A 27,667-nucleotide genomic window follows, 5' to 3' on the forward strand; every position below is an offset into this window, starting at 1 on the left:
CCATTTCAGGAAGTCAAGCACGTTCGCGGGGGCGGGGCTTCGTCTGAGCTCCGCCCACACCTCCTGGTTGTCATAGTGACCCCGAGGCCGCTGAAGTCGGAGTCTTAGCTGCTAGACACTAGCTGCTGACATGCAGTACACCGGGAGCAAATATGTGGGGTCGTTCGTAAACAGAAGGTAACGTCCCATTCGTCCGCGAGTCCACTGCGGACTGGGGGAAGACAGCTGCCTTTTGGCCTCCGTCAAGGGCGTTGTGCCAAGCGCTTTCGAACACTTGTACACATATCTAATAAGCCGCATAGTGGGATTCATTCATTCTATTTATTGTGGTGTGTATGTGTGTGTGTGTGTGTGTGTGTGTGTCCCAGCACTCACATGGTGGCTCAAGCCCATCGATAACCAAAGTTCCTCTTCAGGCCTCTGGTAGAAACCAGGCGCGCACGTGGTGCATAGACATACACGCAAGCAAAACATTCCTACACATTAAAAATAAAAAATAAACCCTTTTTTAAAAAATGACGCACACAAAGGAAAATAGGAAATGCTATTCAGCAAATGCTGTTCGTAATCCCTGCCCTCAAGAAAGCTCCTGCAGACACAGTGGGGCAGGTAAGCTTAGCACAGTTATGACACGTCATCAAGGTGAGCACTGTGGGTAAGACGCAGAGGACGTGTGGGGGTGGCCGCTTTGCCTTGCTAGCAGCTCTGGATGAAGGAAGTGGAGTATTTTTAGAGCTGGAGATCCTGGGGGGGGGGCAGAGATGGATGTATACTGACCCATAAGTGCTGGTTGTTGGGGGGTGGAAAGCACTTCATGGGCCCGTGGAGATGGAGATGAAGAGATGGGAGGGTCTGTGAGCAGACAGAGACTGGAAGATAAGCAGGGTGTTTTCAGTTTGAGGCGGTGGAGCAATGGTCTAGCCGAGCACAGACATAGATAATAATGGTTGGGGGATGCTGCCTCAAATCTTCAGTCAACTTTGCAGGGGAGATGGTAAAGGAGGAGAGGGAGCCTTAGAGGACTCAGGACCCTTGTGCAACTCTTCAGGAAGTGGCAGAGATGCTGGGCGCAACACCTCCATGACTGTGAGAGAGTTCACACTGATCTTGAAAACAAATGCTTGAACTTTTAAGCACAACAGCAGGCTCACCATCATGAATCCACAGAGTCAAGAATTTCTACCCAGTTCTGTGTCTAAACCACATCACTTCTTCCCACAAGGCATTGTTACAGCAAAAGTTTTGTCAGGTGGAGATGAAGGATTGGATAAGTTAGGCACAGAGACTGGAAAACTCACACGCATCTTTATGATGGGCTCCACATGCAGTCAGTGAGACAGCCAGACACCAACAGAAGGCCATCCGTGCGTTTTCACCAGCTAGCGCCCCCCCCACTGTAGCCACAGTGCTGAAACCCAGACCTGAAGAAAGCCTCTCAATTGCCCACAACCCACAAGGAGACAGTCGTTTTGCTGACTATACTCCTTTTCATAGTTCTGCCATGTACTCTGCCTGAATCTTGATTTTTAGCAACAGGCAACTAAGTCATCCTTGGAGCTACTTAAATTTCAGCATGTGATGAGAGAAACTACACTGTGAAGAAAACAGCCTTTGGCCTGAGGCATACCTCAATTTCCTAGTCTTTAAAAGGGGGGAAAACAGACCCCTGAATGTGGGTGTCAGTGAGGAGGCCTAAGTATTCTATGGGGCCTTGGGTAGTATTTACCCCTGGCATACAAATAGACTTTGAGTGCCCATCCCACAATGAGGGATGCTCTCTCAGCTAGGACTCTTGGGGGAGGGCCTAGGCCCTACCCTGGATGAAAAGACAGGTACTGGAGATCCACCATGGAGGGCCTCACCCTCCTTGGGGATTGGACTGGAGATTGGGTTGGAGACTGGGGGACCTGATGGGGAGGGCAGGGGAGGAGGGAAGGGAGAGGGAGCTAGGGTTGATATGTGAAACACGATTGTTTCTAACCTAAATAAAAAAGGGTGGAATAATGCACACCCCAGAGGAGAGTTCAAAGGGATATGTAACAGGACACACATGGATGTCATTTTCATGTGAGATATAACCAGTGGGTTAATTTTCTTTTTTGGTCTGAGAGGAGGAAATTTCTTTTTAGAATTTAAACAACTAGACTAGCTTCTTATATAGAATAAGTTAATACTTACTTGGTTTATGTAGACTCCCCATTGAAGTAAGACAGCCCTTTTACTCCTAGGCATTATCCTGATAAATGAAAATATATGACCATACAAAGGCATGTTTGTGAGTGCTCCAACAGTTTTATATAACTGAAATTTTGTAATAACTGAAAATTGGAATCAACCAAACGTCCACCAAACGTGGTATAACCATTCACTGGAATAGTATACATCAATTAAAATGTTGGTTCATATAACAGTAACATGAGTGGATCCCAGAAGAATTATACTGAATAAAGGAAATCAGAAGCCCCCCCAAGGAGCACATATTATGATATTTTTATATAAAATTATGAGAAACATAAATTAATTCATGGTTACAGAAAACTGATTAGTATTTGTTTATGGATGAGGAATGGAAAGGACAAACAAGAAAGATTAAAGAAAGATCCCTGGGACTGGTGGACATAGTAATTGTATTGACTTGGATGACAGTTTCCAGGATGTGTGTCAAGACTCACAAGTTGTACACTTTAAGTATGTGTATAGTTTTGCATGTCAATTATGCTTCATAAGTACAGCTGTTTTAACAAAACATTAAAATTCATGATTTGCTTGCACCTTATCGAAATATAAAAATGAAAAGCCCAGTATAGTGGCTTATACCTATAAGCTCAGCATTTGAGAGGCTCAGGCAGGAGGATGGGCATGGGTTCAAGGCCAGTCTGAGCAACATGAGTTCCAGATCAGCCTGGGCTAGAGTGAGTCCCTGTTGAAAAAACAAAGGTCTCTCTGACCTCATGATCATGACTTCTCTGGAAGTGCAGCACAGTTGGGTTCTAGATAATTCCACTGGAGAACACGGAACGAAGAAAGACCATCCACATTTTATAGCACCACCATTCCTCCTCACAGTGATCCCCATTTGACAGGAGAGAAAAGTAAGGTGAGGTGCAGAGTGGTTTACGTAGCTGACAGAACAAGGGTTTGCTTAAAGGGTAAGGCTGGACTGGTCATAGTGAATGCAGAACCAGCTGCCTGAGCTGCGGTCTCTGCACTTTCTGCTGTGTGGCTTTGACACAGCCCACAGCCTTCTCTGGGCCTAACATGGCAGTCTCTCAGCGAAGAACAGTCCAGGACAGTCTGCATGGATGGGGAGGAAGACAGACAGAGGCTGCCCCATCTTCAACTTTTTCGGAGGGGGGGTTAATGAAAACAAAGGAAGCTCTGACAGAATATTGAGGGGTGATGACATCCAAAGACGGAAAGAGTGAGTGTCTTCCCAGCTGCCATGCTGAGCTCAGTGACTTCCCCATGTCCTTACAGGATGGAGGGCAATGCGGAGTACATTCTCCCTACTGATACAAGATATGTTGGGGAAATGAAGGACGGCATGTTCCATGGAGAAGGAACCCTGTTCTTCCCCAGCGGGAGCCGATTCGATGCCACCTGGGAGAAAGGATTGGTGACAAAGGTGACCAGCTGGGGCTTGCAGGAGGTCCTCAGGGAGGAAGAGCCCCCCACCTGCTGCAGCACACAGCTGCCTTGCCTTGCCCGCTGCTTACCTCTCCCCATTCTCTCCTTTCCCTGCTTCTCCTTCTCCAAGGACTCTAGGCTCTCCTCCATCCTGCTGTGCCATTTGCTGTCTGCTCTGTGGCCAATAACTCTACATCTCTGAAGTTCATGCTCCTCATTCTGTGTGTGTGTGTGTGTGTGTGTGTGTGTGTGTGTGTGCGTGCGTGCGTGCGTGCGTGTGTGTGTGTGTGTGTGTGTGTGTGTGTGTGTGTGTGTGTTTTGAGACAGGGTTTCTCTGTAACAGTCCTAGCTGTCCTGCAGATGAGTATATAGACCAGGCTAACCTCGAAATCAGAGATCTGCCTGCCTCTGCCTCCCGAGGGCTGGAATTAAAGGTGTGTGCCGCCACCACTGACCCATGCCCCTCAGTTTTAAACTAGCGACAGTCATCTTGGCTCTCTAATGCTGCTGTGGTGGGTTACCCCTCAGTTTACCATCTTAAGCCAGCATCCATTCACCATGATCTTGATTCTAGGGGCTGGAAGTCCGAACAGGGCCAGCAGGCAGACCCCAGGGGAGAATGTGTTTCCTCGCATTTTTCTACTTTCTAGAAGCTGCCTGTGTTTCTTGACTCAGGACCAGGTATCACTTCAATCTCTGCTTACAGTTCCAAGTCACTTCTCCTGTCTTCTCACCTGGACCTCTCTACCTCTCTCTTATACGGACCCTCACACCGGGTGATTCTGGAAAAGTTCTTTGTAAAAAACCATGCAAGGTAGCTGCCAGTGTGGTCAGCTTTGGGGGTAGGGTGGGATGGCATAACTCTGCCTACCACCCGGTGCTGACAGTAAATAAAGGGACAGGTGTGCTTTCGAGGCCATTTCCTAACACACAGTAGGCACTCAGTAAGTGTCAGTTTTTACTATTGCCACCTCCACTAATCTAATCCAAAGATTCTGATCTTGGGGCTTATGATTGGTGTCAGTGGAACCCCCTGAATTATACACACAAAAGCCTCTGTGGATATGGAACTATACTTTCCTATGGGAAATGATCTGTGCTCCTCTGAGTTTCCCTGAGCATTTGCTGGGCCTGACTCATGACCTAAAAAAAGGTCAAGAAATGCTTCTTCTTTTATAGCTTGGGGACTCTAAGCCTCAGGAAGGGGATGTGACTTGCCCAAGGTCACACAGTGAACAAACAGTATTGTGGGAATTTCCACCCATGTTTCCGATGCCTAGGCTGGTGTGCTTTTACATCCTGAGGCTCCCCTTAGCTCTGTGAAGCAAGAACAGAGTGCACACGTCTGGACAACAGGCTACGTCCTGGCTCTGGCCTTTGTAGCTACAATAATAATAATAGGAAAACCAGTATGTGCAAGTGTTTCTTCCATGGGCATTAGAGAACCCAGATAAGGGTGAACAGGAGGGCACCGACAGATACACAGAAAGATTGAGAGTTTGGCTCACAGGATAATGGCAGCTGGACTAAAGTGTCTCCTTTGCAAGCTGGAGGCCCAGGGGAAGTCAGACCTGTAGTTCTTGTCCAAACTGACAGGCTGAGAACCTAGAGAGGCAGTGGGGTGAGTCCCGGGCAGAGGCCAGGTATGCTGATGCCCAAGGCCAGGAGGAAATGGGTATCCCAACACAGCTGAGAGTACAATGCCCTTCCTCTATCCCGTGTTCTGAGCAGGCCTTTAACAGGTCAGACAGTGCCCATCTGTATGGGTGAGGGTGGTCTCTGTACTCAACCCACTGACTAAAATGCTAATCTCTTCAGGAAACACACAGACACACAGACACACAGACACACACACACACACACACACACACACACGAGCACATGCACGCATACTCCCCAGCTAAGCTCAGCATGTACCAATCTCACCAAATCCCCAGCCACTCCTATTGGGGGACAGTGTCATCATCCTGATCCTATAAATGAGGACCCTGAGAGCCGAGAGCAGGCTGCCTGCCCAGCTCTATACAGTCTCCATGCTTTCTATGTCATACACAGGTTAGGTGCTGTATCTCCATTTCCCTTAATGCTCACAACCGTGGCCACTGTGAGAGCGGTCACTTCTTTCCTGCAGAAGAAAGGCCAACTGAGCCTAAAAGGCTTCTTCTCTTCCAGGGAAAATATACCTTTGCTGATGGGCTGCAATATGAGGACAGACACTGGCACTACTGTGACAGTTATGACCGGAGGTTCCACACTGAGATCTGCTTCGGCCTGAAGCCCTCAGGTAGCACCCCCACACTGAGAGGGAAACCAAGGGAGCTTGAAACGACTGCCTGGTACCCACTGAACCTCCTCAGGGGAGTGGCATCTCAGGCCCCTGGGCTGGCCAAGGGGAAGAGACTCCATTTCTCTGTGCCTCAGCTTCCCCATCTAAATCAGGGAAGCCGTGTTTTCTGTCCTACAAGTCCATTGGCAATAAGAAAATTCGCACCTGGAATAGTGCTTTGCATGCATGGCAAGTGCACAGCACATGACAGCTGTCATGCTAAAAATATGTAAAGCATTAGAGTTCGAGAAGCAGGGGAGAAACTGATGGGACATGAGCTCTGTGGGATGGCTCCCTCTAGTCCCTGTCTTGTCTCTTGGATTGTCCAGGGTGCCCCATCTGGTCACTCTTCCCTGTTCTACCTCACAGAGGAGAGAACTGAGATGGATAAGGGTGACCTTGACTTCTCCAAGCATCCCTAAGGTGGCAACTGGCCTGAAGTTTCAGCCATAGAATGGCATCAGAGCCATTGTATGGGAAAGGCATTCAGTAATCATTGCCAGTGTACATGTTTTGGTTAGGGTCAAGGTCAAGTATATAATTAGACAACATCTGAGCGTTTTCCTTTAGGGTACAGACCTGCAAGCATGGCATGGTGGGCATTCAACTTTCTGCTCAGAGAAAGGGAAATTAAAGATTTACAACTAAAAAGAACATTCCAGCATCTCCCGTTACTCCAGCCATGGCATTCCAAGATCTAAAGTGTCTATATACTTTTCTCCCCTATTTCCTGGGGTTCTAGTGCCCCTGACTTAGGGATCAGACTCGGACCCACTCCTTCCCTCACGCCACTTAGCACTTAGGACCAGAGCCTGGCTGATTCCTGCTAGCTAGCAATGGGTCTACCACTCAACCTCTGATATGAGTTCTTGTCTCTGTAAGATAGGGCTACTCTGAGGAGCCAAACGTCTAGCACACAAAAAGCAATGGATGGCACCAGTGTGGCCATTTAGGAGGAAGTCCAGGTGCAGGGCTCTGTCTACCCTTTTCTGGTGCCCTCTCTCATCTAGATTCTGCGCTCAGTTTTCCTGGAGTGTAGCCAAGGGCTCACACCTGTGGCCTCTACCCACACGCTGGCTACCTGCTCTCTTGGATCTATCCCTGACTCACCCCAGGTTTTCTCTGACTTGAGAACTCCATCATGATGGCCCAAGAAATGGGTAATGGTGAGGCCAGAGAAGGCAGGGGTCCAGCTCCCAAATCCTTGCCCACTGCCCCTGTCCCAAAAGCTCCCTAGACCCTGCTCCTTCTGACTTTGTTCCTGGCCCTGCAAAAGCAGCCTTTGGTCCCACAGACACATGAACAGCAGCCAGGGGTGCACATGGCCTTGGTAATAGCCTAACTGTCATTTTTGCCTCCTCAAGGCATCTCTCAGCTCACCAATATGGACCCGCCTAGAAGAATCCCCTCAGGCTGCTATGATTGCGGAGATGGCTTCTATAACCCCATCACCAGGGTCATCAAGGATTATCGGAACCGCTTTCTGAGAAATGCAGGTAAGTGTATGCTGACACTGTGGACACGCATTCTCTGACAAGACCTGCCAAGAAGTCCAAACAGAAACCCTCTGGCTATTGAGTTGGTTGGTTCTCTTCTAGCAGTGGAAGTGTTAAGGGTTCTACGTAGTGGTTCCTTTGCCTGACAGTGTAATAGCGACCCAGTTGCCCTGCAACCAGCGACAGTCACTCCAGCCTGTGTAGTTCTCTCCTCCACGCTAAGCTCTGTAGCGAGTCTTCCCCTGTCCCACCAAATAATCATACAGAGACTTCTTATTATGAAAACTCAGCCAATAGCTTAGGACTGTTTCTAACTGGCACTTATAACTTAAATTAACCCATTTCTATTAGTTTACGGCTGCCACTTGGCTCATGGCTTGTTACCTCATCTCCTATGTCATGCTTTCTCTGTGTCGACTTGAGACTCCGCCTTTCTTCTTCCCAGAATCCTCTGTGCCTGGAAACCCTATCTAGCTATTGACTGTTAAGCTCTTTATTAAGCCAACCAGAGTGACACATCTTCACAGTGTACAGCAAGATTGAACCACCACTGCGTCACCTGATAGGACCATCCCCCTTGAGAACTACGACCTGTAAACTAGTAAAGTTTAAAGATGCAGGCAAAAATTCTTCCTAAGTGGACCAGGCATACCTTTGCACTGATCACGGGGCTAGCACACAGTGGATGCTCATTAAATATCTACGAAGCAGGGCTGGATGTATCTCAGAGGTACATTTGTCTAGTATGTATGAGGCATCCATTTCAATCCTGGTGGCAACAAAAAAAGTAAGGCTATGTAAACCAGGTAAATCAAGAATGAATGAGAGCTATAAAACTCAATGGGAGAGGATTTTTCTTTGATGTCTCAAATGTGTTTGACTATGAAATTCACTTGGAAGTGGAACAGTGGGAGCATTTTGCAGAAATAGGGCTGAATGGAGTCTATTCTGGGACACTCCAGAGCATGGTGTGTTTGCTAAATCTTTTAAACTTATAGTAGGATACAGGTGCTTCGTTTGAAGTTTTTAAGGTTTGAATTGTAATCCAGTCCTGTCTCCCCAGAGTGGCATCCTGGCTCAATGAAGAGTCACAGCCTACTGTGCATTGCAAACACAGAAGCACACATTTGCAGTATAATTGGCAGGGTTTGTGAGTAAGTGGGAGATGAAGGAGAGGGAAGCATGATACAGAAAAGGACTCACAGAGGTACTGGGTCTTAAAGAATGGCTGGGTGGGGTTTAGTCGGTGCAGTGCTTGTCTCATATGTATGAAGCCACAGCACACATAAGCCAGGCACAGTGGCACATGCCTGTAATCCCAGCACCTGTGGGGCAGAGGCAGGAGAACCAGGAAGGAGAGACAATCCTCATGCATATCGAGTTTGAGGCCAGTCTGGTCAGATATGTTTAAAACAAACCAGCAATGGGCATGCACTGATTGCACCAGCAGGAAAGGCGGGGGAGGGCTTATGCAGAGAGATGTATGAAGACACAGAGGCAAGTCATGAAATTCGAGAAGCTGTTCTTTTTTGTTGTTGTTTTGGCTTGGTTTTTGTTTTGTTTTGTTTTGTTTTGTTTTTCTGAGACAGGGTTTCTGTGTGCAGCTTTGGAGACTGTCCTGAAACTTGCTCTTGTAGACCATGCTGGTCTTGAACTCACAGAGATCCGCTTGCCTCTGCCTCCCAAGTGCTGGAATTAAAGATGTGAGCCACCATTGTCTGGCAAAAAAGCTGTTCTTGGTGGGGCACTTGGAGGACAGACACTAATGGTTTACTTGGCAGATATTTACTGCCACTTGCTGTGTGTCTGGATCTGGGCTAAGTATGGGGATGGTAGTAGTGTCCAGAATCTTCTCCCACCAGGCAGAAAAGACTGTTGAGGAAGGGATCCTTACAGTACAGAGTTGCTGCCGCATGGAGTGACACCCAACCCTGGAGGCCAGCAGGTCAGGGCAGCTTCACGGAACGTCTCTGAAACCAACACAAGAGCAAAGGGAACAGCATGCACAGAGGCTTAGAATTGGGGGAGTGTCTGACCCCAGGGAACGACGGTGGCAAATGTACAGTGACAGGAGGCGCAGGGGTGGGGAGCTGGCTGGAGGAAGGAGTTTCAGACTAGAAGCATAGCAACTGACCTGTCCTTTAGAAAGACTCCCACCTGTCTCCCGGGTGCCCTTCTCCCTACATTCCAATTAGCCGTCAACGGTGCTCCCCATCTGTAACCTGCAGCCTGAGCTGCTGGCCTGTGGGCCTGATGTGACCCCCTCCTTGTGTCATAGTCTCCTGAGTCTTGGACACCAGAGGCTGATACAGCTGATCCATCACACCTGGCACGCAAGAGTTATACATACCCAGCACACAGACCAGTTATGAGTCTCTGCATTACACTACCCACTGCTTAAAGAATCCTCTCTGACCACAGTGAGAGCATCCCACATATGTGAGTAAAAGCACAAGTATTTAGAATGCAGTTTGAAAGCATGACCATTTAGTAAAACAACAGCTGTAGGTTGTCATTCCCACCCACCCAGCCACCCAGCCCACTGCCCAGGGCCTGTGATCATCCCTGCGGTGGAGCAGGCCTCATATTCTAATCAGACAGCAGATGGTTACTCTCATAGCCTGCAGGTCACTGTTATGCAGGGGGCACATTTCCCAGCAAGTCAGTGTTGCAGCGTGCAGGGTCCCGTTTGTCCTTTCTCCCCAGCAGCCCACAGAACACCTTCTGACACTATTTAAGCTAGCCAACAGAGAAAGAGTTTCCTGATGAATGTGAAGTTGTTTTCTCAATGAACGCTTACATTGAAGGAAGTGATGGGCTGTGAAGAGTGGATTTTCTCCCTCCAGGCCTCACTGCGCTGCCCCGGCTCCTTTCCTGTCTCCAAAGCAAGCTGCAGCCTCGCTGGGCATCCTTGCTGCTGGGCATCCTTGCTGCTGGGCATCCTTGCTGCTGGGCATCCTTGCTGCTGGGCTTGGCCTCAGAGATGCCTTTCTTCTCTTTTTTAGTGTGGACGGCGTGCGGCTGGCACTTCGTGTCTGCATGCCACATTCATGTCTGGTGCACATGAAGCAAGGAGAGGGCATTAGGTCTTCTGGAACTCTAGTTACAGGCGGTAGTGAGCCACTATAAGGATGGTGGGAATGGAACTCAGGTTCTCTGGAAGAGCAACCAGTGCTCTTAACTACTGAGCCATCTCTGCAGCCCTAAGGGATGCTTTTCTTACCTAAGGACTGTGGCACCGCAGTACTGAATTACTGTGAAAATTAGCTTTTATTTTGAGACAAAGTATTTCTATGTTGCTCAGGTTGGCCTTGAACTCCTGGGCTCAAGAAAATCTACTTGTTTCAATCTTCCCAATAGGTATGCAGGCCTGTGCTGGACTTTCAGTGATAATTTAAATTCACCCTTCTACTCACTAAAAAGGTTTGAAAACCTTCAGCATCCTAGGATATCGCAGGCAACCTATGCTCTCTTGAGTTTGGCTTTTAGGCTGTGCCAGTTAGCTTTAATTATCAACTTGACACAATTCTGAGTCACCTGGGCAGAGAGCATCACTGTGGAAGTGTGTAGATGAGGTTGTCCTGTGGGCGTGTCTGTGCGGGTTACCTTGATTACTTTAATTAAGAAGCCCTTTCTACTGTGGGTGTCTCCATCCCCTGGACAGGACTGTGGGGGGGAGGCGGGTGGAGAGAGCACACTGAGCACCACGGGGTCTGCAACCAGCTCTCTCAGGCTCCTGCCGCCTGACTTCCCCGGACTGTAACCAGACTGTGGGTCACCTAAAGTCTTTCTCCCTCAAGTTGCCTTTGTCAGGGCTTTTTGTCACAGCAGCAGGGAAGGCGCAGACCCTTGGGCACATCAAGAGTGTTTCTTACTGACTGCACATGTGATAGCCTGTGTGCATGTGTACTGCACACATGCAATGCTCAATATTTCCTCTTCTGTTCACTGGTAAGTGCTGACTGCTGTGCGCTGCGCTGACTTCACAGCTCTCTCCAAGGACTGCTAGAGGCAGCCTTTCCTGGCCCACCTCCCCTCCACTGCCCCACCTGCCTCCCTCTCCTCTGTGTCCCCATAGGCTTCTCGAGCAGTGCTCAGCCTGTGACAGTGCAGTATCTTTACTTGGGAGCTCATGAGGTCCGGGACTGGGTGACTATGTCGGACTCATCACTGTTCCTAGCATCTCACAGGTCCCGTGAGCCGATCAAGTCTTAGTGAAAGAAAAGCACTTCCTTACACATCTTCACATCTTCCCCCTCTGAAATTCAAACTTCAATTCTCACACATAATAGACAACTTATTATTTTCAATAAAAGCAATCCATTATAGTTCTGCGTGGTGCCAAGGTTTCAAATCATCTTACCGGCTGACACAGGTCGCATTCCAGGCGTCTTGGGCCATATCTGATCTGCAGGGTTTTTGTTTCCTTGCTCTAATAGCTGGACTTGGGCTTAGCTGCTAGGTTGGCACACAACACTCAGGTCCCTGCTATGTAGATATGGCATTTAGTCATTTCTGTCTGCCTCATAGCCTCTGCTCATGTGCCTTAACCCTCGTGGAAGCCTCCATGCATGCCGGCAGCTGGAGTGGGGCTGTCCTGGCTGGAGACGGTGGAATTGTTCTATCTCCCCCATCAGTGATCTTTCCCATCTCCCCTGGAGCTCTCTGCTTTAAGGCAGTAAGCTGTTAGTGACAGCCACCAGACACCGTTATAGTGCACCCCTCTCAGTACAGCAAATAGAACAAACCAGGTTTGCTTTGGGACCTTTTGTCCCATGAGAGGCATGAGGACTGGGAGAGGTGCTGCAGTGATAAAAAACGCAGGGCCTGGAACCCCTACCAATGGTGGACCTCTGCTGCGAGGTCAGCCACAGGTGAGGTGTAATCATGGACAGCTCCCTTTTTCCCCTGAGAGCCTCCGCTTTCTTGTCTATAGAGTGGGTATTGTGGTAGCACTCTCTGGAGGAGCTGTGGGGAAAGAGGAGATTAAGTACATGCAACAGCTGGTCCAACAAGGTGTTCAGTGACTGGCAGCTCAAGGCTGCCATCGCTATGATTACTGACTGAGGCTGGAGGAAGGAGGAGTGAGTTGGGCCCTGGGGCTTGTAATGTTTTCTCTGTTTGCTGAGGAGCAAAGAAGTCTCTAGGGAGACAAATGTGATTGGTTATGTTAATCCTGCTGCCTCCTCCTGGCTCTGCTTGGGGAATGGAATGCTGCTGGGAGTTTAGGGTCCACAGCTCCTCACTTACAACATTCAGAGTCCCAGGTTCACTCTGTTTGAAGGTCTACCTTCCACACTCCTGTGTGCTCTACACCACGGTCAAGTCCACCCAGCCGTCCCTCAGTGAGCAGCAGCACAGACCTTGGCCTCTCCCTCTTCCCTCCACCTGCCACAGGCCTCTGCATCTCTCAGAGCATGGCACAGAGCCACAGGCCAAGAGGTCTTCCCGCTATCCCTGAAGAATGGCTCCACCTACACAGTCACCTTTCAGGGTGACAAGGCTGGGAAGGAGTGCTCACTGGAGAGGAGGCTGGCCAGGCCCCGTGCTTTGGACCTCCGCTCATCTCTCACCTTTGCCTTATCTCTAAGAGGATAACTTGCACGACCTTTAGTTTGCAAGGTGATACCTGGTGTCAGACAAGCTAAGAACTTCCTTATGGAAGGCTGGAGAGATGTCTCAGTGGTTGAGACCATTTGCTGCTCCTGCAGAGGACCTGTGTTCGATTCCCAGCACCACATGGTGGCTCACAGGCATCTCAGTAACTCCAGCTGCAGGGGATCTGACACCCTCTTCTGACTTGTGTGAGCAGGCAGGTGTACACAAAAGAGGTAAAATAAGTCTTTAAAAACAGGATTTGCTTCCAGTTGGTCACACAGCTGTTGGCAAAGTTGGGCCAAACCCAGAGTCTGTTTGCTGTGGTTCAAATGTGGGCACTATCCCTCAGAGGAGTCAGCCCCCAGGGGGTGTCATCAGGAGGTGGAGCCCTAGGGGAGGTCCTTGGGCAGCTTGGAGCACCTCAGCCCCAGTGGCTCTACTTGGCTTTCTGGGTTGCAGTCATGCAGTCTGCCGGTCCCTTGTCACCCTCCACTGATGCCACCCCCATCAGAGGTCCAAAGCAGCCAGGCTGCTAATCTTGGACTGGAACCGTCTACAACATAAGCTAAATAGACTTTTTCCCTTTACGTTAATTGCCTCAGTTACTTTGTTATAGTCACAGCAAGCTTTTCTTCCTACCAGTTTGTGCACTAATTCATTTTGTGCTCATCGACCTGCCTGATTCATAATTGTTCCTGTACCAAGCACAGTCACCGGCATTCACCTGGAGCTCAGTAAGGTCCCTCAATGAACGAGAAGGCCCACTCTAATCTTAAGACAAAGCTGCTAGTCTCCCAAATGAAATGTGACCTTATTTGAAAAGAGGCCCTTGATGCATTATGGTCCAAGGCAGAAGCATTCGGAGACATTCAGGAGAAGTAGCTTTAATATGATGAAAAAATCAAGAGATTGGCTAGTGCTGCCTCCGCACATACGTCGTCTTCACCCTTCTTAGGAAGCACTGGGCAAAGTCACGTCAGCATTTTGTTCGGGCATCTCTTTATATGTCTGTTGCTTGCCTCTATGGTACTAGTAGGAATCATTTTTGAGAGAACTGTATCACTAATCCTTACTCCCTCCTCCCAATTAATGACACCCTATTCGAGTCTCTGATGAAAGGCGCATTATTAATATTCAAGGAAAAAACCCTTGTAACCATTTTAACAGATACAGCTAACAATGAACTAAATTTGCTTTGTGCAAGACAGAGAGTGAGCATCCCAAATTAGTTTATGTAAAAGCTGAAATCCTTCCCTGAAAGGTCTCAGTACCATCCCCAAAGAATATCCCGATCATCAGCAGTGCCGTCAAGATTCCCGCCAACATTATCCCCTTTGTTGTCTGAAATGTAGAATCAAGCACATCTGGCAAATGTCCTGGAGCTCACAATCTCTCAAACAGCGTCTAATTCCCAATGGTGAAAGAGAGAACGCCACTGCCTAATCGTGCTGCTCTTCAAAATAGCACCGACTTTCCTTCAATCAGAAACAATGGCTTTGGTTTCGTAAAAATATCACACGCCAGTGATTATTTGCAGCGAGGCCCTTTTTACACTTGAACCTATGGGCCCCAGACAGAATTCAAAACTAAGACCACGACCCTCATTTGAATGTACGCTTAGTTGGGTGGGCAGTGGGAAGAAGGGGTGTAACCTGGCCAGTGCCTCTGGAGCCTTTGGGAGGAAGAGGAAGAGGAAGACAGTGGTACGAGCTGCCACTGAGTAGACATTTCCCATCATGTAGGAGGAAGCTCTCCCATCAGTTACACTCAACAAACTGAGGCTCAGTGAGGGTGAAGAATCCCCCAGGGAACTCAGCACAGATGGGAGTCATACTTGGACTCATCTGCCAGCCAGCCCTGTTTACAGGGGCTTGGGCAATCGCCTCCAGGCAGCTCTGGAATACGCCAACAGCAGACTGTACACCTGAAAACGGAAGGCCACCTTAGTCTTCTGAAGTGTAAACATCCCAAATGCCCAACAGGAGGGACTAAGGGCCAATGGGATGCGGGATGTTATGACAGTTATACTGAGCGCCCCTGCTGTGTCCCAGGCACTGGCCTGCACCTCACTTGACACCAGCAGCCTTGATAAGTAGCTCTCCTGATCATTCCCACTTCACAGATGGTGAGACTGAGGTCAGGCAGCATCCCTGGTTCAAGGTTAGCAGAGCTGGAATGAAAACCAGGACCAGCTGACTCCAAAGCTAAATAGTGATGGCATTTGGGCTAGCTCTGAATGAGAAGGTGGCTTTTGCTAGTATAAGAAGCAATGGCTTTCCCAGCACCTGAGAGACAGACTGGTCTGAGCTACAGTCAGTTACTTCTGCTAAGACCAGTCCTCGGCTTACTTTATGCTCACAATCTGGCTCAGAGTCCTCCCAGTGCTATGGAAAGCCAAGACTCCTCTCATCTTGAAGCAGCTCCCCCCTCCTCCAAGATGGCCAATCCCACGCCTGACCCTCACACCATCAACCATGGTCCAGCCAGGACTAGAACCCTGATTTCCAATGCTAGCTACAACACCTGCCCCAAACCCAGGCTACCTCTCCGTGAGCCTCCCTGGGGTTTTCTGTAAGATGGCCAGTGAGACTCCACACAGCCCCTCCTACTGCTAGCTCTCTAGCAAGACAAAAGGCAATTTACCCAAATGTTATAATCACCTGGAGGCTGGCATGCAAGGGCATCCCTGCTTTATTTGTGGTATTGTGAGCAGCACCATAATGAAGGCTTTGTGGAGGGATAATATCACACTTGTAACTGCCAGATAAAATGCCCCACAGATCACACATCCCTCCCAGCAGACTCGGGTATGTGCTGTCAGCAGAAGGCAAAGAAAGAGACGTTAGGGATACTGAAGCCTCCACTGTGCCAGGAACTTAGTCCATTCCCAGCCCTTGAGGAGATGCTATTTTCCCTACCTGACAGATAGGGAAACTGAGGCTCAAGGTGTGTGTTATTTGCTAGCAACTACACCTCTGTTAAAGGGAATAGCCAGCATTTGAACCCAGGTCTCTCTGATCATATATAGGTAAAGCTATGGAGTCTTCTCCCCAAACAGAAATTGCCTAGAAGCCACCCATGGGTCCCATCAAGATCCATGCTTGGTGATGACAGCCTGCCCTGCTTGCTGCTCCTCTGACCAGCAGAACTGCCAACTATCACCCTCTCACCTCAACACTCCAGAGGTCTTGGAAATCCCCTTCCTAGCTGCAGGGCCCATGGTCCCTGGTAGCATGCTTCCCTGCCCCCATGGCAGCCTCCTGGAGGCATCCAGAGGCCACAGCTTCCCCTTCCGCAGCTGGACTCAGCCTGGCCAGCATGGTTTGTTTTGTCTCCTTTCATGGAAGTAAGTGCAAGGCCAGAAGCCCTGGGCAGAAGCCTCACCTCTCTTCCTCAGTTCCGCTCTGGAAGTCTGGGTACTTAGCTGAAGCTCAAGTCCACACCCAGGCTGGAGGGGCAGCTGGAGCCACAGTGTGAGCTCTTGCAGATGCCACTTGCAAGCTGGGCAACTTTGAGCAGGTAGCCCGCCTTCTCTGAAACTCAGATCCCTTATGTGAGAAATGGGAATATTAGAGGACCCGCCATACAGTTATTGTGAGCATGAAGTGAGGCAGGCAGTCTAGTGGGAGCAGGGCGTGGCACGGTACACGCCAGGGACCACCACCGTGGTGATCCTATACCATGGATACAAAGTCAAAAGCAGGTACATTCTTCACACCACACACGCAGCGAGCCAGGGTTCCTTGGCAGGCTGTTGTCTGGTCTCCGCCCACCTGTTCTTGATACTGCTGTCAAAACTGAACCGGCGGCCTGCTGTTTCCAGATCTCTCTCTCATTGGTATTTGGTCTGGGGGCACAGGCCCCCCATCTTCATCCTTCCTTATCAGCCTAGTGCTTCAGATCTCCTGGCACCCAGACTCAGGTCTTTACTTTTCTCCTGTGTACATGAGGGCTTCATACGACAGCACAGAGCTTTCCCCAGACCCCAGATCAGTGCAGGGTGGAGAAAGGCACAGACTAAACAGGCAGGCACAGGAAGCCTGGGGCCTTCGGGGAGCCCAAGTGTTCAAATAAACCACGAATGACATGTGAAGGCAGCCCAACACCCTGCATGTTGTCTGTGATGCTCATGTTCACATTTAATTTAAAATATTGAGTATGGTATGAGATTCTTTCTTCCAAAACCAAGGATGTCCTCATTTCTCTGGTACCCAGAGCTGCAATGACAGTGTACTGAATGTGTGACTGTGTCCTGTGTGGCTAAGATAATGACCCAGAAAATGAGGTGCTCAGGTTGGCCTTAAAGAGCAAGAGATGGGGTTTGTTAAATGAAAGGGAAGGAACAGTAGGGGTCCTAAGATGTAGCACTATGACCCGCTTGTGTGTTAGAGGCTGGGGGAGGACTCCAGGAGGTTTCCCAAGGCAGGGATGTCCAGCAGGGCTGTGATGGGCGTGTCCGAGTGGGTCTGAGCTGTGCGTCCAAGGCAGAGGATGAGGTGAGCGTGAATGCTGGTTAGGGTGTTTGGCTTCAGTCTGGCAGACAGTGAGCAGTCAGAGGGCAGGCGCTGCAGCAGGGTTTCTCAGGAAGTGGGGCGTGGCCACATCACGGGCTGTAGCCCTGAAGACAGGCATGGCTGTCACTGCACCACTGGGGAGCCTCCCTCTTCTCCCCTGGGATCCAGAGATGGCAGCCCTGACTTGCAAAATCCATGCACTTCCTTCCCATCCCTACTGGCTGTCCACGCCACCCCGGCCTAGCCAGCCTTTGGCAGCTGGCAGCTGTACACTGGCCTCTGTCATGCACACACAGCCAGAGATCAGGGGCAAAAGGGACAGTTGCTGCAGTGATGTTTGCTATGGTGCTTAGTTTTTCTGAGCTGTCTTATTACTATGGCAGGCACTGTGGGTGTGTAGTTAAGAAACACAAATCCAGGGCTGGAGAGATGGCTCAGAGGTTAAGAGCACTGACTGCTTGCTCTTTCCAGAGGTCCTGAGTTCAATTCCCAGCAACCACATGGTGGCTCACAACCATCCGTAAAGATATCTGGTGCTCTCTTCTGATGTGCAAACATACATGGAGGCAGGATGTTGTATTCATAATAAATAAATAAAATCTTTAAAAAAAAAAAGAAACACAAATCCAATTATCAGTACTCAAATAGCAGGAAGAATCGTTAAGGGGAGCAACCCTCCATTCAGCATGCCCTTGCTCTGGGGTGGTAGAGAGGCCAGGTCAGCAGCCTCGACGCTGGAGTGCCTCCTGTCCACACTGGCCACAGACAACGGTGCTAGATTTGCATCACCCACAAGCACAAGTCATATGTGTATCACCACCTCAGCAACAAGTTATGATCTTTGTTCCAACGATGTCACACCTTGCCTGTGTAGCGCTAGAGAGGAGTCCCTTCCAGTGTAGGGCCTTCCTAAGGGACTTTCAGGCTTCGTTTTCTGACTCTGGGCACTTTTCCCCTTACCCAACTGAAGCACCCACTACGTCCACCCCAAACCACATGAGCCATGCTTTCAGAAGCATTCACGAGGTCTCCTGAGGCGGGGCATGTGTTGCTGCTGTGCCCAGCACCTGCTCCCAGAAATGCTTCCTAACATTCTTAACTCACCCCTCCCCAATGATAGCGCCTAAGGCACCGAGGCTTGAAGCCTCTGTCCCTACCATTTCAATGTATCAAAACAAAATGCAAGTTCTTTTGCTGTTGGATCTCTCCAACTTTATTTGGTCCATTATTTGACTGCAATTCTGTCACACTAGCTCTGAGTTCTTGGGAGGGGTGTATATAGCAGAGGATTTTGGCAAAATAAAGAAACAGAGCCTGCAAATGGATTTCAAGGATAATGAAATTGTTTTGATTTCTAGAATTAATAACTAATCAAGTTTGAATACATTAATTATAATATTTATTTATTTCAGTCTTACCATTTCCTTTTTTATTTCCAAGCCTCTTATATCTGAATGGGCTTTGGCAAGCTTGTGGATGCTGGCTTCTACAGCTCTTCTACGCCAAGGGGTGATGTAGCTTGTCCTAATCCACTCCCAAGAGGATTCTCCACTACAGGGAGAGACAAGAGCAGCCTATGGTCTCTCACCTGCCTGCAGCAAGCTCTGCCTGGGCAGGGACTTCTCAGTCAATATTGACAGTGCTGAGGTCTTCGCCCCTGGCCGCCACTGCCAGGAAAGTTCAAAGTCTCCTTTGAGTTGGGAGTGGTGATGGGAATGTCAGGGCATGGTGGCCTTAGTCCCCCTCCACCATCTGTGCTGAAGGTGGGGCAGAGCTATGGGGTGGACGCCTGCCATGGGCTGAAAGTAGTCTGACAGATATGTACCTCCATCCCAGCCTGGACTCCTGTTGCCATTGACCACAGGGTAAGGAGCAGTGTCCGATGACAGAGGCTTTCTGTCCTGGAGCCTGGCCTGGCTGTGGGCCTACTGCCCGCCAGCCTGGCCTTTTGGATCACCGCGTTGGAGTGCCTCTTCCCTGTACTTGTGATTTCACACACTCAACACACTCAAGACTTCAGATACACACCCACTGCCAGCGTGCCACACATACACCAGCATTCCATGCATTACACTGCACCCTCAAACAAGCACTGTCACACTCACAGGCACGCAGCTGGATATGGAGAACAACTGGGTAGAAATGGCCATTTGTGCCCATACACGTATTAGCAGCTTCACTGGGCCATCCCCTCTGCCCCAATGGAGAGAAGAAAGAAATCACTACATCCTAAGCCTTCCTTATGGTAAGTGGTGGTGACCCTATCTCATTGAGGAAGGATGAATACACACACACACACACACACTCTCTCTCACAGGCACTCATGCACATGCACATATATACACATGCACATATATACACATGCACACACATACACACAGACACTCACAGGCATTCATGCACATGCACATATACACACACACACACACTCACAGGCACTCATGCACATGCACATATACACACACACACTCACAGGCACTCATGCACATGCACATATATACACATGCACTCTCTCACAGGCACTCATGCACATGCACATATATACACATGCACACACTCACAGGCACTCATGCACATGCACATATACACACACACTCACAGGCACTCATGCACATGCACATATATACACATGCATACACACACAGGCACTCATGCACATGCACATGTATACACATGCATACACACACACACACATGCACACACAAAGCTCAGCACCCTCCCAGGCCCTGGGCTGGGCTGCCTCGCCCCGCAAGCCTGCTACTTTGTTCATTGTGGGTCTCCTCCCTTTCCCAGCCCACACCCCTCCCTCACACTAGTGGAATTTGCATAGGAGTGGTGACCATAGGCTTACCCAACTCAAAGGTGTGCCAAGAGCCCAGCTTGTGGAAGCCCAGTGACCCCAATCTACCTGTTTGCCCACCATGGCTCACCTGTCCCAGCCTGTCCTCAGCTTTGAACAGAACTCGTTAGCTGGGCTGTGCTCCTTGATCCTCATGGTGCCAATTCTGAGCAAAGACCTCCTCCCTGTGGTTCTCCCCACCCCATATCTGGCAGGGACCCAGAAATCCCAAGGGTACACTGGTGAGTCCGCTAGGGAACACACCCTTGCCATCATCCATTTTGGGAATTGAAGACCCACTGGAATGATGTCTAGCTTTCACCTCCTCGTGAGTATTCATGGAGCACCCTTCTTCCTGGCCAGACCTCCCCCTGCCTGCTGTGGGGGTCTGGCTCAACCCACTGTGCAGACAGGATCCTGGGACTAGAGATGGAGAAGGGCTGCTCACCCAGCACCGGGGTGGTTCATTGTCTGACCCAGGTCTGTCTGGTTACAGAAGTTCCACCTTGTAAAGAAAACCAACTGCTGGCTTCTCTCTGGGCCTTTGGCATTTCCTGTGCATCAAGAGCTGCCCTACACATGTTTCAGATGAGATTCATGGCAAAGCTTCCTAGCAGTCCAGCGGTGGCACAGAGCTCCAAAGCCACATTGCGTGTGTGTGTGTGTGTGTGTGTGTGTGTGTGTGTGTGTGTGTGTGTGTGTGTACCTGGGTGCACTTTCTTGTGTGTTGTACATATAGAGGCCAGAGATAACCTCAGTTACCTTCCTTTATTGCTCCTAACCTTATCATTTTTGAGAAAGGGCCTCTCATTGAATCTGGAGCTAGCCAGCAGGCTAGTTTCATCTATTTTGCATAGCCAGCAAGCCTCAGGGATCCACCCTATCAATAATGACTTTGCAGACACACACTGCTGTGCCTGGCTCTTAACAGATGCTGGGTGTTTGACCCCAAGTCTTTACTTGTGTGCAAGCACTTACCCACTGAGCCATCTCCCCAGCCCTCAAAGGCCATACTGACTCTCTGGTGTTTCCTGAAGCAGTTAATTCTCAGGTATGATCCCAGGCTGGGTGGTGAGGTGCCCAACCTATGGCCTCAGGACACAAAAGGCAGCAGTGGCTGGCAGTCCTGGGCCTGCACTGTCTGAGGAGGGAGGACAGTCTTCTCTTTTGATCTTAGTCACACAGAGTGGATCTCTTACTTTTATGTCCCCAAGTTTACATTTCTTTAGTCCTTCACCATACAGTTATTAAGTACTTTAAATGTTCTGGGTCAGTGCTAGGCCCTGCTGACATGGCTGCTCCAATCTGTTTGAAGCAACCATGACCTTGGCTTTGTCAGGGAAGTCTGGCATCCAAACAGGGCCTGTGAGGGTGGAGTGGAGGTAGGCATGCGGGCCCAGCCTACACACATCATGAGGTCCTTGGTGTCCAGACAAGTAAATCCATAGGCCTTTTCCCAACCCCACAGTCTGTAGCACTGCAGGAAGTTAGACTTCAGAAAGAAATCACACTTCAACAATTGTTTGTGTTAAAAGGAATAATCAACATAGATGTTTACACTATGCCACAGTTGGTATTATCTTGTTTAGGCCTTTCTTGATTCTTTTTTTTTCTGCTGAGAACAAACTTAAGATCTCTTTGTGAATATCTGGTAAGAGCTCTACCACTCAGCTATCTACTAGCCTGGTGTTTTAGAAGGTCTGTGTAGCCCAGGCTAGCCAGAAATTCCTTTATTCTCTTGCTTCAAACTCCTGAGGCAAATCAGAGTGAAAAAAGCTTATTCAGATTCACCAGACAAAGCATGTACCCATGCTGGGGGCAGTGGTCCCTGCACCAAGAGCTTAGCTCCAGATCAGTGGTTCTCAACCTTCCTAATGCTGTGACTCTCACACACAGCTCCTCGTGTTGTGGTGACATCCCCCCCATAAAGTTACTTTGTTGCTACTTCATAACTGTAATTCTGCTACTGTTATGAAATATAATGTAAATAGTTGATATGTAGGGTATCTGATAAATGACTATATGATACCCCCCCAGGGGTTTTGCCAAACCACTGCTCTAATGGGAAAGGAAGAAATTATCTAAGAAAGTATTTTAAAAATAAGGTATGAGGGGCCAAGGGAGACAAAACTGTGAGTACTTTCACTTGGGCAGCTGACTTGTGTGAGAGCCTTGGTTTCTTTTGGAGAGCACAATGTCTGGTCAGTAAAGAACACACTCCATTTTCATGCATTTGAAAGAAATAATCTGTTTATTTTAGAGCAGTTACAGTCACATAATCAGTGTGAGGATCCTACAGCAATTCTCAGCACCCCTCATGCCCGTTTCCTCCTATTCATAGCCACTGTCGTGTGGTACACCTGGCAACTCAGTGCGTTTATATCGGTATTAATGTTGGTGAACTAACTTAACTAAGGCCTTTCAATTCAGTAGAAACCCCTTTCTTCCCTCACATCCTCTTTCTGTTTCTGGACCCCTTCCAGGTAGTGTCTTCCTGTGCTCCTCTTAATGGCTTTCCTTTATTTTGTGAGTTTTGTTTGTTTTCAGACATTGTCTCATTATGTAGCCCTGGCTGGCCCAGAACTCACTACTAGCCCAGGCTAGACTCAGTCTCACAGAGATCTGCATACCTTTGCTGCCTAAGTGCTGGGAATAGGGATGTGTGCCACCATGCCTGCCTAGGATTTGGTTTGGGTTTTGGTTTGGTTTTCAGCGCTAGGAACTGATCTCAGTGCTCTACAAGTAGACTACACACACAGATGCCGATTTCCTTGTTTGGGTGACAGTTTTAAGGAGCCCTGGTCTGGCATTTTTAGGATGTGCTTTGATCCATAGAGTTCAGATGCTTCTCTTCCAATTAGACTGGGGTTGGCATCTGGGGAGGAAGCCCACAAAGGTGAAGAGCCATTGCCATCTAATCAGAACAAGGGGACAGGCTCCCTGGCGTTTGCTTGGCACTGTCCTGAAACTAGCTGAGGCCAGTTTCTCCACTGCAAAGTTACTTTTTTTTTTTGTATTTTCTTCTCCTTTCCTTTGGGAGATGGCCACACTGCAGATTTCTGTGTATTTTTGCCAACATTTTTATGCTAGGATTTTTACTTTTTAAAGGTATAAAAATATTAATGTTTTCAGGGACCTAGAAATCTTGTATTTCAATGAACAAAACATATAGAAAGCACCAAGACATTACACTGTAGGGCAAGACAAAAAAGGCAAGGATGATTTTTAAATTCTTTTGTGAACAACACACATAAGGGGAAAAAGATTTGAGAACACCAAAAACAGGAAGGAAAATCACACTGCTCAGAGTTATACCAAGTCATTTTATCTCCTTTAATTTTTCCTCGAGCCACAGTTTTACATGGAGCATGGATTTCTGTGTAAAAGTCCATGGATTGTTGTTGTTGGGGGGTTGTTTTGTTTTGTTGTATTTCATCATCTTATTTATTCTGGCTTATTATCTCATCAAAAGTGTTTCCCGCGTTGCCATTACCGACTTCACAACTATCATTTTCGCTGGCTGCTAAATATCCCCTGCCCATGGCTTACAGTGAGAGTCCACTGCTCCCCCCAAGCCAGTAGGCTTCTGGCATGTACAGTATTTAGAAGTCATTTGTCAAATGAATGAATAGACAACAAAGTAACCATTCCCTGGTTTAGAAATCTACATCTTCTGTTCTCTTGATTCTAAACAACTGGTGACAGCTAGATTGCTTCCTTAGGATAGTGTCCCAGAGTGACATTACCAGGCCAACAAGAACCAAAAGCTTAGAATGATGCTAAATGCACCCAACAGAAGTCCCCACCCACCCTTCCCACTTCCCTCTGCACCACCCACAACTCTGCCAGGGCTGATCATTTACAATTGATTAAAGAGTTCGAGGGGTGTTTTCCCCATCTTTTTTTTTTTTTTTTGCTTTCCTCCCCTTCTCCTCCCCTCCTGCCAAAAAAGGAGGAAAATTACCCGAGAAGGTGAAGATGTTCTCTGACAATCATATTAACATATTCCAACAATCGCAATTTGCAAAATAGTAATCACTACTCTCGGGCTCCAGGAAGCATTAATCAAAGCTACAGGTTTAATTCCATTTTAAATATTGATGAAATGTGCTCGGGCAGCCTCACCCTGGCGTGGCAGGCCAGGGGAGCCTAGGAGGCACCGAGGAGGTGGAGGGAGGGTGGAGGAGCAGCTGCCCGAGGGAAGGCATCTGGGATTCAAATTGGTGGCTGTGCAGCCAGGTAGAGAGCAAACGGAGGAGTGAAGAGGGCTGTTAAGTCCATTGCTGTCAATTTATAACGATCAGGGAGGGGCCCGAGGACTGGTTCAGCACAATACACCCAGTTTGTCTGGTTTCAGGGGTTACCGCTGAAGAGGCTGCAGCTGCACTGATTCGAATAGCCTGGAGACTTCAGAACTGTAATTATCAACCAGGCTGCTCAGTGTGGCGAAAGTGGGCTCCACCAGCGGTTAACTCCTTGTGTGCCGACACATCAGCATGGCACCCATCACACGCCCTTGGGTTGTCAGCCTTAGCCAGGCCTTTCAGGCGGCCTGCAGGTGAAAACTGAGGCCCACCGGCTGCTTAGGTCTGTCTCCTAGGGCCAGAGCATGCTCTCACCAGCAAGGCTAGGTAGGGGCTAACTCTTCTGGAGGCAACTTTGGCCCCAGCATCATCAAGTTCGCCCTGGGGTGAGAAGTTAGGCTGCAGCTCCTGATGAACGTGTCTGAGATCCCAGAGTTAGGGGATCTAAAGCCTCAGTCCTGTGACGTGAGTGAGTGTGATCTCCCCATCCCCTGCTGTATCTTACAGAGACCCGGTGAGATGTGGGGGCTTGTGTAGCCTATTCAGCTATCCATGGACGTCTCCCCAGTGTGGGCCTGGTGCTTCCCCAGGAGGGTGGCCCTAGGGAGGGTCCCTGGTCAGGGGATGGAGGAGGCGTTTACTAGCCTTCTGTAGTGAGTCCCCTTGATCCTTAGTTTCTAGCATTTGTCACCTGAAGAGGAAGCAGGGAGTTAGGCAGAGGTAAGGAGAAAATGCCTCCATTTATGTGGCCCAGAGGAAGCCAGCCTGAGGTCAGGGATGGACACAGGGATGGACAGGAAGGACAAAAGAGAACAGCAGGAAAGTGGTAGCGTGGGAGCGCAGGTGAGTGAAATCTGTGCAGCTCCATGGTGCTCCCTGAGAACAAAACCCAGGCAAGTTCTCCCCCGCATCTACAAAGGCAGAAGCCCCACTGGGCCTGATATCCCTGGTCTTGAGGAGTTGGAGGCGACACCGGGAGAACAGAGTCAGCCATGAGAGCAGCCAGCTATGGACGAGGAGGCAGTGGTTACAACAAAGACCTAGCTGTACATGGGCCACAGGAAAAGTGAACCGTGCCACAGAACGAAAGAAGTCCCACACAATGCGCTCACAGCACAATGCCATTTCTGTACATTAAAAACACATTTGCACACAAAGCAAGAGGGCATATTTTATAAAGCTGCATGCATTTTTAGGGGTGCATGCCCTGCCATTAGAGTGAGTCCCTGTTGTGGTGGGGGAGGGGCTGGGTGTGTGTTTAGAGCAGAAAGAGGGAGGAAAGGAAAACAAGATAAATCCACAGAGGGTCCCGTGAAGAAAGGGGGGTGCTGCTTATAGAATGAAGGCTGGGACTCATTCGATTGTGAGGCTTGGAAAAGCAGCGTCCATGAGCTCAGATCCTCCTGGCTCTCCCACGTGCTGACCAGGAGGCTGGGCACCGGTGGCCAGACCCCTGTGAGCCCCTGCTCATCTGCACAGCCCTGGGAAAGAAGTATTTGTGGGGAGGAGGCCATGAGGACAGTGTGCAGGGAGAGGGCTATATCTGGCCTCTGAGAGAATGACACCCGCAGTCCCCTCTGTGTCTCCCACTGTGTACCTGAGTCCAAAGAGGGAAACCAAGGGTCACGGGAAGAGAAAAACTGGTACCCAAGGCTGTGTCTCCCAGTACTTCTGCCAAGGTCTGGCCCAGTGCAGGGGGGCTGCTGCTGTTGAATGTCAGGCAAATGAATGTGAGGCCGCCACTCTGCCTGGATCAAACTAATCAAAGTGCCTCAATGCTCTTGGGTTGTGTCCATCAGCTCCATCCTCAGACCATGAACTCTTCTCTAGCTGATCCGTTTTCCTAGCCTAGGAAATTGGCTGAGAGATGCTATGACAGTTAATGTTCTGCTCCAACTCCTCAGAGCTAAACATTTGGGCTACCAGCTGGTGCTGGAAAGCACTGCAGGCCTGAGATGCCCACCTGGGGGACTCCCAAGGCCAGGGCCAGTAGGAGCCTTGTGAGTATGGGTGTAACCGGCTGCTCTCCCTACAGATGACGATGAACATGAGTGGATCCTCAGGACCTGCCGCAAGGCCTGGATGGAGAAGACCACACAGAAGCCCAAGCTGTGAACGCCTCGGCATCTCCATCAGGGATTTCCCTCTGCACATGGGAGTTTCAGAATAAAGGTTTCCAGCACTGAGCGGCCCCAAGGGTGAGTGCTTTAGAAGACACCCCATTTCACCTGCATCAGTACCCAAGCCCAGACTTGCCACTCAGAATATTTGGAAATGGGGCTTGGCAATTGCATTTCCAATTACTTCTTATGCACGAAAATGTTTAAGAACTTTTATCTTATGACATATATTTCTAACTGGATGAGCAACTAAGGGAGCAAGAACCTCCTCCTGTAGACAGGAATCTGTGGCTCAGAGAAATGTGACTCACTAGGTCTCAGCAGTGGCACCCTCCCCCAGAACAACCTTTCCCTCTGGGCACTGGAGCCACAAGGTACCTTGGCGCCTATATAGGGTTCAAATCTCAGCTCTGTCATGGCCACACACTATGCAATCACTGCTCTAAGCCTCAACTTTCAACATCTATAGCACAGTTACAAGAATGATTAAAACAATAAAGCACCACAGTGTGTCAAATGAGACAGTCCAAGAAGCTGACAGCTTCTTACGTATCAACCTGTGCCACTGTATCCTAGCACTTGGATGAGTAAGCCCAAAGGACCCCTCGCTCAAGAGTCAGCCCAGGTTACAATAGTAAGGCCCAATATAAAAAACAGATATAAAAGTAAATCTGTCCACTGTGCATACAGTCACCCCAGAGTAGAGGGGAATGGTAAAGTGTTCCAGGGCCACTCTTGGGCCACAAGCATCCTGTATCTTTGCATGGAGGATATCCCCCTTCAGACCTCAAGTTATGATGGCTGGTTTACCCAAGCTACCCTGTAGAGACAGAAGAGGGGTTA

The 27,667-nt window shown here is 49.1% G+C and overlaps 1 protein-coding gene across 2 annotated transcripts; it reads left to right on the forward strand.

Annotated features, from left to right (window-relative positions):
* The first annotated feature begins 15 nt into the window (after positions 1-15).
* Morn5 (MORN repeat containing 5) lies at positions 16-26,890 on the forward strand. 2 transcript variants are annotated; one of them, XM_005082150.4, is made up of 5 exons: positions 27-177; positions 3,478-3,625; positions 5,800-5,911; positions 7,318-7,449; positions 26,740-26,890. In XM_005082150.4, the coding sequence occupies exons 1-5, from the start codon at positions 131-133 to the stop codon at positions 26,817-26,819; spliced, it is 519 nt and encodes a 172-aa protein (XP_005082207.1). In that variant the 5' UTR covers positions 27-130; the 3' UTR covers positions 26,820-26,890. The 2 variants fall into 2 exon arrangements, with proteins under 2 accessions (XP_040591603.1, XP_005082207.1); XM_040735669.1 differs by lacking the exons at positions 5,800-5,911; positions 26,740-26,890 and having other exon boundaries at positions 16-177; positions 7,318-7,447.
* The last annotated feature ends 777 nt before the right edge of the window (positions 26,891-27,667 follow it).

Source organism: Mesocricetus auratus, unplaced genomic scaffold, assembly GCF_017639785.1.
Source record: "Mesocricetus auratus isolate SY011 unplaced genomic scaffold, BCM_Maur_2.0 Super-Scaffold_100047, whole genome shotgun sequence".
Classification (NCBI taxonomy): domain Eukaryota; kingdom Metazoa; phylum Chordata; class Mammalia; order Rodentia; family Cricetidae; genus Mesocricetus; species Mesocricetus auratus.